The sequence below is a fragment of the Vigna unguiculata genome, chromosome 1 (assembly GCF_037176805.1).
Source record: "Vigna unguiculata cultivar grain cowpea cultivar isolate G323 ecotype 2 chromosome 1, ASM3717680v1, whole genome shotgun sequence".
Taxonomy (NCBI): Eukaryota; Viridiplantae; Streptophyta; class Magnoliopsida; order Fabales; family Fabaceae; genus Vigna; species Vigna unguiculata.
In genome coordinates this window covers 424566-437978 of record NC_140792.1, presented here as the reverse complement: position 1 = coordinate 437978, position 13413 = coordinate 424566, and the positions used below count along the sequence as shown (strand labels likewise).

The following is a 13413-nucleotide window of genomic DNA, read 5'->3' as shown; positions in this document are numbered from 1 at the left end:
TTTTCTCTATTTACTTCTCCTTTTATTTCCATTCTCTTTATCAAACACCCATCTCAAATGAAGCCTATTTACTTCACTTTTCTTGTATGTTTGTGAGCTTGCTGCCTCGTACGGTTCTGAGCATGTAACAAGTGAACATTAATCATATGTACATAGAAATTTAGTATAAGGTTTTAAATAATTATATTTTTAACAAAATCTTAAAACATTGGACTTAATAGTTCATTTATAGGTTTAAATTATACATTTGTGATAAAAAAAAAATCATACTTCTTAATATTATAAATTGTGTTTTATGTTATTTGAATTCATTTTTACTATTTTCAACATGAAAATGTAGAGAAAAATTAAAAGTGACAAACTAATTGTTTTAAAGTATATCACTAAACTATTTGTAAGTTAGATGAGTATAGAAATATATATTATTGATTAGACAAATTTAACAATATTTACTACACAAATATAGCAGAAAACATTAGATAAGTCTAGTAACACATATTAGATAAGTCTAGTAACACACATTAGATGAGTTTGTCTATACTTTAATTAAATGAGCATAACAAAAAATATTACATGAGTCATTCTATACATTGATTGGGTGAGTCTAAAATACGTTGATTAGACGAATATAATAAAAAACCTTAAACAAGATAGTTGATGCACTAATTAGACAAGTTTAACAATACACATTAGATGAGTCCCATCATATAATCACTAAATAAGTACAACAATAAAACATTAGACAAATGATTTCACACATTGATCATATGATTGTAAGAATACCCATTAGACGAGTCTGTCTATACACTAATTAGACGAGTCCAGAGCAATAAACACTAGACATGTTTATCCATACACTCATAAGACAAGTTTGACAATATATATTGCACAAGTTTGTTCGTTTATTAATACACATTAGATGCGTATGTTCATTCTCTAATTAGACGAGTTTTGGAATATACATTAAATGAGTATGCACATACATTGATTAGATGACTTTATTCATACACTAATTAAACAACTCTAGCAACAAACACTAGACAAGTATGTCTATACACCAATTAGACAAGTCTAGCAATATACATTAGATAAGTTTGTACATACACAAATTAGAGGATTCTAGTAATATACATTAGATAAGCCTTGCAATACACATCAAACGAGAGTGAATATACACTGATTAAACGAGTCTAGCAATACACATTATATAAGTGTATTCATATACTGATTAAACAAGTCTAGCGATATATATTAGAAGAGTTTATCGATGTATTAATTAGATGAGTCAAGTAATACACATCAGATGTATTAGACGATTTTTTCGATGTATTGATTATAAGTCTAGCAATACACATTTCGCAACTTATTTATATATTGATTAGAAGACACTGTCTATATACATTAAACAAGTCATTCCACATGCAAATGAGGAAAGTCTATTAATACAAATTAGACAAATTTGTCCATTCACTAATTAGATGAATCTTGCAATACACATTAGACGAGCTTGTTCATACACTGATTAGAGGAGCATGGAAAAAAAAAAAACATTAGAGGGGTCTAAGAACACACATTAGACAAGTATGTCCATATATTGATTAGTAAAAAACATTATGTATAATTCCATACATTGATTAGAGATGAGTCTAAAAATACATTAGACGAGTATGTCCATACACTGATAAGACGTGTCATGCAACCCACATTAGTTGAGTTTGTTCGTACACTAATTAGACGACTGCAAGCTTCAGATTCATGAGCGTATCGCGAGTAGGAGATTGGAAGTTTCAATTGTGATGGTGAGTGAATGAAAAGTGAAATTGGAGAGGGGGAAGGAAGAGAGAAATTGGAGGAAGAAGAAGTGAAGTGATGAGAGTAGAGGAGAACCTTGAGTTTGTTTAATTAAAGAAGAAACATAGGGTTTGTTGGTTGAAGAACAATACACTATTCAAAAATAAAAATTCAAATAATTAAAAAAAATAATTTTAAAAAGTTCAAGATATTTATATGTGACAGCCACCAAACCAAATGACATTAACACACCAATTTCATGGAAGAACCAATATTGTGTGATTTTAAACAAAATTGAAACTTAATTGAGTCAAACACTAATATCTAATACTATATACAATTGAGAACTAACAAAGGGAAACTTTTTGAATAAAATATTATTTCTGAACCACTTCAATTCAAATTTTTCTTTCTACAATTAGTAAAAACACATATGTCTCATTCACTCAGAATTTTGCATCTTAAAAAAATAATTCAAAAAGAAAAAGTTTAACTTTAATGACCTAAAGTCATCCTTCCATCTTTCGACCTAAACCTAGCATTGTATCATTCTCTAACAATTTCATCTTCTTCATACTCTCTTCCTCCCACTCTCTGTCAACCCCAACACGTCCGTCAACCACAATACTCTACATTATTTTCTCACAAGCTTTTCATCTTTTGACAAGGTGATTCACTCTCACTCTTTGAAGACGACAATAAAGGTACGTAAGTTTTTCAGTCTGGCAAATCTTTTCTTTTTCTATAAGATTTGGATACTTTTTTATGTTTTTTTTTCTTTGATGAATGAATGCATGCTTTCTGGGAGATGAATGAAATATTTGAAGAACACAATAAAGGTTGAAGCTTTAAGGCTTTCACTACTTGAAGATGACAATAAAGTTATTTACATTATTATTTATTTGTATTTATATATCTATAAATATGTATGAGGTCACAAATATTAACTCATTTGTGGACTTTTGAATTTTGTATATCATTGTTGTGCGTTCAATATGTCTCTCTGTGAAGTTTAAAAGCAAAGCCAGAACATGAGTGAAGTTACCCTAGAGAAGGAGAATTGGAATATCATTGTTGGTTATTGAAGACAAAAGGTAATATTGCGTTTAATTTTTTCTAACTTTTTTATTGAAAACTTCTTTATATTTTAAACATGTTATTTATATCGAGTTTTTGCAAGGAGGTAAAATACATGTGTCCATTAGACATACTCTAATTTACAAATTTTAGAATGAAATATCTAAAGGTCATGTTTATGCAATCCAAAATTCCAGTGTTGCTAAAAATAGTGGAATATACCAAACTACACACCACCCTTATAAGATTAATTTCCAATTCAGTACAAAAGATACTTTGTTTGATATTAAGTTGTTCCAGATATCAAACCAGAATACACACCTTTATCGGTATTGACTTCCATTGGATTTGACATTGATTATTTAGTAGGTAAGTTAATATTTATAGTTTTTTATTATGTATTCTTATTCTTTGGGTATAAATATTTCTTTATTTAATTTTTTTATTTTTTGTTTTCATCATTTTGATATATTATTATGTAAATATCTTGGGATTACTGGTAGGAGTTGACATTTAAAGAGAATTGCAAGTAGATGGGAAAACAACAAAATAAGACGTCATTGCCATAGAAGCTGATGAATATTATAGTTCTAAAGTTTAGTACATACATTTTTCATTATTGTATGAAAATAATGATTTCAGATAACATTCATTGAATTTGTAGATTTCGAATAAAATGTACTTTATTTGACATTTATGTGGGTGAATTGAATTTTCTTTCTAGTAGAGAAATACGAAATGGTGTAATAAGTGTAGAGTTGATTAAAGTTAAAACTTTTCTAAGATAAACTATTGTTATTACTTTTATACATTTTTTATTAGACTATTATCTTAAGATAAACAATATATATATATATATATATATATATATATATATATATATATATATATATATATATATATATATATATATATATATATATATATAACAAGATAGATTAAAAATTTCAATCCAATCATTAAACTTTAAGAGGAATATTGTCGGCTTGCGGGATCCACTTCACCGTCTAGTTGCTTCAATAGCTTCACAAACTAGTTGGCCATCTTTCTTTTTTAAAAAACATGGAATATAACATGTTACAAACAAGTTAACTTTACAAAACTAAATTTTCTTCGTATTTTAAATCTTTTATTTTTAAACTTAGTATTTAGAGACATACACTTGGACCTGTTCAATTTAAGCTATTCTTCTTCTTTTTTTTCCTAACTTCATCTATTTTATAAGTTTTTATTTTCTGTTTATTGGTCTATTTTACTACTTTTATTTCCAACCACTAGATTTGACATCAGTATTGAGTTTTAATTTTATTTCATTTATTTAAAAGAAGAAAAAGTTATATTTACTTAACTATTCCTCAATAATAACAAACATTATCACGGTTAAATAAGATGATTTTTTTTTACTATCGTTATCGTATTGATGTTATTAACATTAATTGTAGAACAGTCCTTTGTATTTGATGTAATTCCTCTCCCATTTTATGATTTTGTGATATAAATTCTTTTTAAATCTCTTAATCCAAAAGATTTTCCATTTCTAAATTCTAAATACTAATTTTTTGCTTCAACACTACTAAAAACTGACTAAAGGTTAATGCTTTAATAGACACCAAAGACTACTTAATAACATATAATCGTATTAAGTTGTTAAACTCAATATAATGCATTTGTTGTTGTTTTATTCATAAATCAGAATTTAAGTGAAGCACAATGGAACTGTTATCTTTCTGAAAGAAAGTGACACATGAATGTGTTGTAATGATTATCATCATCTCTTGTCAGCACCAACCAAGTGGGATTTAGATCATTAGTTTCTTCTTCTTCTTCATCTTCTTCCACTCATTATTGATTGCCAAAATTAAGTAACACGTGAAGTTTAAGAAATTGTATGATGAAATATTTGAGCAGAAGATTAAGGTGGAGAAAAGCAATGAAAACCAAAGAGTGGAGCATATATAGTTACATAATTTGCATGGTCAAGTTTCACATGAGTTTTAGACGCAAATTATTGATTGGGAATGACAAACACGAGCCACTCTTTCGACCACTATCGCTGCTTGTGGCTCTTATCACGTCTCAACGTAGCAAATTGCACTATCCCATGTCTGTGAAAAATGTGCTTAAACAAAAATAGCACTAGGAGTTCGACTTCAGTGTCATAGTTGATCCCACATCACTATGTAAAATGCATTCATACAAAACAATCTTCAATCACATTATCTCATACCAAACAGAACACTCAAAACACTGTATATATATCATACTAAGATGGATAATGAACTTGAGTAAGGTGGATATGCCTATATATATGTATACTTTAGTGTGAGTGGTAGAAGAGTGTGGGTGGATAAACAATGGCTTCTATAGAATGGCCTCATACCATAGCTTTTCTTTCTTCTACTTGTTATCCATATTTTCTCTTTTTTCTTCTTTCCATTGCTGTGTTGAAGCTAACAAGAAGATCAAAAAACAAAGCCAGTTTCAATCTGCCTCCATCACCAACAAAGTTACCAATCATTGGCAATCTTCATCAGATAGGCACATTGCCATATCGTTCTTTCAGTTCCCTCTCAAAAAAGCATGGTTCTCTCATGTGGTTGCAGCTGGGGCAGACTCAGACTTTGGTGATCTCATCAGCAGATTTGGTGAGGGAAATCATGCAAACTCATGATTTAGCCTTCTCAAACCGACCCAAAACTGCAGCAACCAGGTACATATTGTACGGAGGTAATGACATTGATTTTTCATCCTATGGAGAAAGCTGGAAACTGAAAAGAAAAATATGTTCCCTTGAACTCCTGAGTGCCAAAAGGGTGCACTCATTTGGCCTCATCAGGGAACAAGAGGTTGCAGAATTGGTTAAAAAGATAGGCAAAGCAAGCTTGAGAGATGCATCCTCTGTGAATCTAAGTGAGTTGATTCTTGAGGTATCAGACAGCATCATTTGTAAATGTGCTCTTGGACAGAAGTACAGTAACAGCAGGGTCAAAGAGCTTGCAAGGAGGTTGATGATTCAACTTGCAGTTCACACTGTGGGGGATCACTTTCCCTTGCTGAGTTGGGTTGATTTTCTAACTGGCAGAATTCAAGAATTCAAAGCCATTTTTGAAGCATTTGATACCTTATTAGATGAGCTAATTGAGGAGCATAAGAAGGTTCAGAGTGAAGCTGATCACTGCCCCACTGAGAAGGGCTTTGTGGATATACTCATCCAACATCAGAAGAATGCCATGCCTGATTCTGAGCTCACCGATAATGACATCAAAACAATTCTACTGGTTTTCCTCCTTTTCTGTTCTATTGCCTTCTTTTTATTGTTTTTCTCAAACACTTACTATCCTATAGTTAACACTTTCAAGGACTAATCTATAGATAAACATCGTGAGATATCAAAACATAACATCCTGTAAATTTAGACCAAATGGAATTTTTGTATCTCAAGCAAAAGGTGGAGTTCGGAATTATTTATTACTAAAACTACTTTTACAATTTCAGGATATGTTTGTAGCAGGAAGTGACACAACTGCATCAACACTAGAGTGGGCTATGGCAGAGCTGATGAGAAATCCAATGAAGCTGAAGAAAGCTCAGGAAGAGGTGAGAAAAGTTGTAGGGAATAAATCAAAAGTAGAAGAAAATGACATAAACGAAATGGAGTACTTGAAATGTGTAGTGAAAGAAACTCTGAGGTTACATCCAGCTGCTCCACTCTTGGCTCCAAGAGAGACATCATGTGCATTAAAACTCAGGGGATATGATATTCCTGCAAAAACACTGGTATATATGAATGCATGGGGGATTCAGAGGGACCCTGAAGTTTGGGAAAGACCTGAAGAATTCATTCCAGAGAGACATGGTGATAAGCATGTTCCATTGAAAGGCCAATTCATTCCATTTGGTTTTGGGAGAAGGGCATGCCCAGGAATGAGCTTTGGACTTGTTGTTGTTGAGTATACACTGGCCAACCTTCTTTATTGGTTCAATTGGAAGCTCCCTTCTTCACAAGACATAGATGTGACTGAGACATATGGGCTTGTTACCTCCATAAAAGTGGCACTACATGTCAAACCAGTTCCCTTTGAACCAAGTTTCTGATTTTCTATGAACTCATTTGTTCTGTGATTGATTTTGCTGGTGTGTGTTATCAGTGTGCTAAGTGGTGTTGTTAACTATGTAAGATTATGTTATATATGTCTTATTTCAGAAATGTTATGTCTTATATTTTCATCTACAACTTGATGAAGAAAAACTATTGCCTCTTAGCTTTGTTTGCACTTTAAATTTTCTGGTTGTGTTATTCGGAGCCTTTCATTAAAATGCCTTGTTGACATTCCTCATGCAGACATACTGTGATATGTCAGAAGCTTGAGTTACCAAGGTGTTCTAAAGGGATAAAACGTGATTAATAATAGAGAGCAGGATTCAAAAAAGTGTTATTCTTGATTAGTTTTTGTTTCTTTTTAAAATAAGTGAAGGGAAATGGTTGGTTTTAGAATTTTGGAGATTAAATTTTAAAATTTCCGAAGGATTAAAAACACTATTATAGATTAAAATGCATAAACACATTTCCTATAACCATGCAAATAAAAGAAAATGGATGGTGAGTTTGACATCGAAGTTGATACAATATAGAAGAAAGTGATTTATGTGGTTCTATAAATTATCCATGTTTTAGTTTTGGCGAGGAATTGGATAGAAGAATTGAAGTTGATGTGACTGGTTTGTTTTCTGTACATGTGTGAGGTCCACCATCTTTTCTCATGCATTGCAAATATGTGAAAAATGTCAAAATAGATAGAATTATGTTATCTGTGTCGTTGCATTGCATTACTATAATAAACTCTCCCGCATGAGAACACTTACGCTCAAAAGAACTATACGAAGTTTTCAAATGTAGTTGTGAGAATTAAAATTGTTTTCAAATTATGAAATACTTAAAATTGGAGAATATTATTTTGCACACTTTTTTAAAAGAAAAGAATATAATATGATATAACTTAACTTTTATAATATAACCGTTCCGCCTGAAGAAAGTGCAAATGTGATTTTTTTATCGCCCTACTTCTCTATTTACTTCTTCTATTTCTGTTCTCTTTATCAAATACCCATGTCAAATCAAGCCTATTAGGATTAATCATGAATTACTTACAATCTAATTTAAACTAATGATTATGTAGCATAGAAATGACCATTTTTATGCAAAAATAATAATTAAATGATCAACTTGGTGCTCATAAGGGTTTACTTCTGTCATACCATGCTTATGATAACAAAATCACTTGAGTTTAAATTGATGATGATGGACAATATGCAATTCAATTGTAACTTCTGATTGGACTTGCAGGTTTGTTTAATGTAAAATAAACTTATACTTTGAAAATCCGGAATAGAAGCTATTCCTTTGTTCATCGTGTACTAAAACCATATAAACTTCAAACTGTGATGAAATTTTGTACAAATACTGTCCTAGCATTACTCTATACACACCCATGATCCACATAAACGGAAGTACTACATACAGAGTATGTGGGATACAGAATTTCCAGATCTGCAGAGACATCAGACCAAAATTGGACAAAACAAAAGTCATTTTGAATCAGTATTATTAACACACATCAAAGAGTATTCAGCAGCATCTACAGCAGAGGCTACAGTACAATCGCTGCACAACATCCATTTTAAATCAATGTCGCCACAAAACACTCTTCCGGAAGAGGTGAAATGAACTGTTTTTATCGAAAAAATCAGCCAGGATATTATCTGATTATCCATTCAGGTTTACCAGAGGTAAACAAGATAACCACACAGCTACAACCATGTCCTTTAGTGGCACTCTATGGCCATAGCACGGGGAAGGATTATAAGTCTCGCTTCACTTTTGGGAGTAGTCAATCAGGCTTCGCAGGAGCTACTTCTACGAGTACTCACTTTCAGCTTTCATAGTTTAGACTTTGCACCAGTAGCATTCAAAATCTTCTTAATCGCTACGGAAACCTGCACGAAAAGGCAAAATGCTGATGTTTATTTATTTAATTATTCCTAAATTAGAGCTTACTACACATTTTTAACAGCCACCTATGTCCAAATACTTCACTAATTGATCACAAGCTTGTGTTATTTTGAAACTATCTCAGGTTTAGGAATGAAATATGTGTTACTCCATCCATTCCTATTTGTAAGATTCAATTATAATTCATCATAATCAAGAAAAGTAGTTAATTTAGATGTTTTGTTAGTAATAAATGCCTCAAATTTATATTTTTTTCCTCTAAAAAAAAAACTGTACCCAAGTACGCAGTTATTTTCAACAAAAGCACGGAAGGAAAATTGAGACAAAGGCAGCAAACAAACCAGACTTTTAATTTAGCTCACATCTTGATTTGTGTCTGGCCTTTTTCTTCCTTGGCAACCATTAAATATTGATTATAACAGTGAACAGTCCCTTTCCTTGCCTAGACCCAGGTCTTTGAAGGCCGATCAAACAAGCATCTGGTTCTGGTTCTTGCAGTATCTGTTGAAGCTCAAACAATCATAAAGTCATAACACATTGAAGGACATAAAGTAAAGGTCTGACATTGAAATCACAGGAAAAACTAGGACACCAGAAGGTCCAAACATCATTGAAGCAATTTTAAATGGGAAAGAACAAAAGTTTGTAACAATGAATCAGCACACGAGTAGAGAAAGGGAAAAAATGGAGAATTGAAACAAATTGGAATCTAGGAACTCTAGTAAGCAAGATTAGTTGCTATCAGGAGGTTCTGTAAAAGTTGAAAAGTAATGGTTCAGTTGGGAAGCTACGGAGGTTGAGGATGAAAAGCTGTGCAGGTAGATACGCCCAAACTAATGCACGAGATGAAATGTGGATAGAGAAACCAGAGGCTTTCTAAAATTCCACCTATTTAGGTGGGATTTCAATTTCTTACTACCCCATTAAAGTATTGCATAATTTTTAAACTTATTCAATCAATCACCCATAACAAGTTATTTAGGGATGAATTATTTTTAATGCTCTAAGAAACTATTACCACCCTCAAATTACCTTTTCTGAACAAATTGATAGGCTCAAGCAAAACATGGCGAACTGTATATGAGAAATGGTAAATGCAGGAAGTGATGTGATGTGAAAAACTGAATCAAAATTTAAGGCATGCAGTATCAAGACCTATTGGTGAGATCTACATAACTAAGAGCTATTGGAAACAAAATAACATAGAAAACATGTAGTGCCACAAAAAAAGAGACAGAAACCTGAATCTGTTACTTAGAGTCGTGCAGTTATTCTTCCGCTGTTTGATGGATCTGCAATACTGGCCAAAGTTAGACTATCTCCACTTTCACTTTTTCGGTTGGTTGCATTTTGATCTGTGGCCTTTGTGCAAAGGTAAGATAATGACTGAAGCCATGAAACCAGTGTGGGCTTGCGGACAACATCATCAGAATCAGCCACTTGTGAATATAACTCATTTAAAACAATGTTCTGTGCATCACGTGGTAACTTGGTGATCAGCTGTGCCAACAGCTTCATCAAGTCGGACAAGACCTAAAATGCAGCAAAAAATGTTTACATGATCAAGTCTAAAGGCAATATTTAATGCATGTGGAATGACACAATTTCCAAAACAACAATTTTAAGTACCTAATGGATAACTCTATAATGGGTCCCCCAACTTAAAAACACGTATCATTTTTTATTCTGCAAGATCTATATGGCTTAACTTTGCTGATAAAAAAAAACACATGGCTTAACTTCAAATAATGTGGCAAAGTCACATGATTAGTTAACCACTTACATGTATATCAACGAGGAAAACTAAGCGTAAAAGCAAGTCCATTAATTTCTTGCTTGGTTCTGGCTCTCCTTGCCACTTCTTCCACGCATCAGCCTCATAAGTGAAGACTTCAGAACAGAGTTTGTTGGCTTTTTCAACGAGACTATGAATGCAATAAAAGATGGCAGGGCTTCCAGCAGGAAGATGTTGGACCATTCCTACAACTCCAGAAGCCATACCCTCAAAAGGAGTAACACCAGGATATCCCTATTTTGTTCACATAACACAATAACATAAAATGAATTCCAAATTATCATTCTCAGATTTAGGATTGAGAATTTTTTAGCATAATATAGTACCAATAAGGATCTCTGCATGTAATGGAAAACAAGCTGCTCCTTCAATGAAGCTTCGTCATTCGCTTCATCATTCTTTTCAGAATCCCTCCCCATAGTCATAAATGTCATGAACACAGAATGAGAGGCTCGAGCTACTTTATCATTTGGGTGCTCCATATATCTAATATCCTTGAATAAGGAAGACAACTTTCTGTGCATGATAATACAACAAGGGACCCCAAAATACTATTGAATGCATGGGTGAAACAAGCTAATCTAGTGTTCAAAATAGATCATAAAAATGCTGTAGAGAGAAAATTTGGCTGTAACCATTTTGTGTAAAAACCAAATATATACTTATTTCATATAGGATACAAGAACATAATTGGCGCTACGACGTTTCTAAACACGAGACTGGGCAAACATTCAACGAAAGTTGGAATGACTCGTAGGCAAAACAAAACGCGGGCCGTTTGCACTTCATTCTTTGACCATATGTAATTGGTTTTCTGGTCTAGAAGATATGTAGAGTCTTACAAAATAAATGCAAGACAATAAAATAAATAAATAAATATAACAGCAATTCACATTAAAAAATGCAAACCTGGACTGTCTGTCAAGTCAGCATAAGAGGGCATGGAATTCACAAAAGAAGTACAAGCATGTTCATTCTTAACACCTGCAACCACCTTGCGAATGGTCTCCAAATACTCTGGCAAGCGGACGTGGCGAAAATACTCCATGCAAGAAAATGAAACTAGTATCTTCAACGAGACATCCATCTGTATTTCTTGAGAAAAACTGGAGTTCAGCTTGTGTTTTGTCACAGCCAAAGCAAACACCACAACCATAAGGAAAGCAGATTCTGCAATTTTTTCCAAACCTTCAAGCAACTCATCTTTCTCACCCTTAAGCATCACGGTCAATTGCCTGTGTCCAGAGTAGACATCCAGGCAGTATTCCCACATAAGATTCTCAACCACATTCTTACTTTCTTCATCAGCTAAAGAATACTGACTGCATAACACCCCAGTCACAGCTCCTGCTTCCTTGAATAGTACACCATTCAAATGTTCTCTGATCTCCTTAAGCTCCACACCACTAGACTCACGCGACTTCTCAGACACCGATTGATACAAACGTGGCAATGGAAATATCTCAGTTAACAACGCTAAAGCAAGACAAACAAACAAAGACGAATGTAGCGAAAATGCTACAGTCCGAGTCAATCCTAACGACGCACACCGAAGCAAACACCTGTCTTCCTCAACATCGTCCTCATTATCACCACTATAACCAAACCTCAACCTCCTCGAAACCAAATCACTAACCAAACCTTCAATCCTACCGACCACACAATCCTTCACCCCCATTCCAGAAACAAGGTCAGCTCCCACTCCTCGTCTCTCCAGAGCCCGCAACACTCCAACCGCGGCCATGAAAACCGCAAACGAAGCATGTTCCTCCTCAAACCTCCCGAAACCTTCTCGAACCAAAACACCCATCTTATCCGAATACCCAAAACCAATCAAATTCTCCACAACCCAATCAAACATATAAAGAACCATGAGTCCATGAGTAACACAGCCCTGTCCTTTCCCCCAAATCCTAAACAGCAAACCCAACATCTCCACACAGTAAACAGTGACTGAAGACGACAAAGCGTAACCAATTCCAGCAAGAACACGCGGCATTTCAGAAAACAGTTTACCCTTGTTCAACCCCACTAACAGTTTCACCATCATGTCCAAACAAAGAGTCTTGGTTTTCTCAGAAACGGTGTGCGAGGAGGAGAAAGCGCCCAAAAGGAGAAGACTTTCAGGGAAGATGGCATCATCGGAGACATTCGAAGAGAGAATTGTGAGTGCGGAATCAACGATTGTGGGATTGGGGTTGGGGGATTTTCGAACCCAGACGTAAAGGAGTGTGAGGAGGAGGGGAAAGGAGCGGCGTGAGGTGGGGGATTGCAGAAGGGTGAGGAGGAGCTTGGCTTGGGGTTCTGCCACGTGGAGAGAGGACTGGGAATTGATTAGGGTTTGAAGGCTTTGGTGCAATTGTTGGGGATCTAAGGCTGAAGGGGATTGAAGAGAGTCGCGGAGAGTGGTCCATGCTTGGACGATGGCTCGTACGGTGGTTTTAGCGGTGGAATTGGCGGTGGCCGTGGTGGTTGTGCCGGAGCAAATGGTTAGCCATTTTTCGAGGAACTGCGTGTGGGCTTGGCTAGACATTGAAGGCTAACTTACGCCGTGGACATACACAGACTAAGTAAGTTATTCTCATAGATCAATTTTAATATTAAAAATTCAATTAATTATGTTTATTATAATTTGATATAGTAAATATATTTTTAATTTTAATAATTATTACAGTTATATTTAATTTCAAAATTATTATTATTATTATAGATATATTTTTGTTACAGTTTAATATAATAA

General features: G+C 33.9%; 2 protein-coding genes across 5 annotated transcripts; one reads left to right on the top strand and one right to left on the bottom strand.

Annotated features, from left to right (window-relative positions):
• The first annotated feature begins 4911 nt into the window (after window positions 1-4911).
• Window positions 4912-7102, top strand: LOC114180980 (phenylacetaldehyde oxime monooxygenase CYP71AN24-like). The gene is made up of 2 exons (XM_085676279.1): window positions 4912-6146; window positions 6364-7102. Exons 1-2 carry the CDS (start codon window positions 5223-5225, stop codon window positions 6961-6963), a joined length of 1524 nt encoding a protein of 507 aa, XP_085532405.1. The 5' UTR covers window positions 4912-5222; the 3' UTR covers window positions 6964-7102.
• Window positions 7103-8240: 1138 nt separating this feature from the next.
• LOC114173837 (obscurin-like protein) lies at window positions 8241-13232 on the bottom strand. Of its 4 annotated transcripts, none has more exons than XM_085671124.1 (7): window positions 11583-13232; window positions 11354-11492; window positions 11000-11189; window positions 10662-10907; window positions 10120-10411; window positions 9220-9379; window positions 8241-8862 (listed from the first exon to the last, which is right to left on the bottom strand). In XM_085671124.1, exons 1-5 carry the CDS (start codon window positions 13204-13206, stop codon window positions 10133-10135), a joined length of 2478 nt encoding a protein of 825 aa, XP_085527250.1. In that variant the 5' UTR covers window positions 13207-13232; the 3' UTR covers window positions 8241-8862; window positions 9220-9379; window positions 10120-10132. The 4 variants fall into 4 exon arrangements, with proteins under 4 accessions (XP_085527250.1, XP_027914287.2, XP_085527228.1 ...); XM_028058486.2 differs by having other exon boundaries at window positions 11000-11159; XM_085671102.1 differs by having other exon boundaries at window positions 9225-9379; window positions 11000-11159.
• Between the last annotated feature and the right edge of the window lie 181 nt (window positions 13233-13413).

Bases quoted from the DNA above. Each gene is read 5' to 3' on its own strand.
- LOC114180980 (XM_085676279.1), top strand. From the start codon at position 5,223: ATGGCTTCTATAGAATGGCCTCATACCATAGCTTTTCTTTCTTCTACT. The intron at 6,147-6,363 runs GTTTTCCTCCTT...TTACAATTTCAG, and splicing joins ACATCAAAACAATTCTACTG to GATATGTTTGTAGCAGGAAG.
- LOC114173837 (XM_085671124.1), bottom strand. From the start codon at position 13,206: ATGTCTAGCCAAGCCCACACGCAGTTCCTCGAAAAATGGCTAACCATT. The intron at 11,493-11,582 runs GTTTGCATTTTT...CATATCTTCTAG, and splicing joins TGACTTGACAGACAGTCCAG to ACCAGAAAACCAATTACATA. The intron at 10,412-10,661 runs GTAAGTGGTTAA...GCTGCATTTTAG, and splicing joins TTTTCCTCGTTGATATACAT to GTCTTGTCCGACTTGATGAA.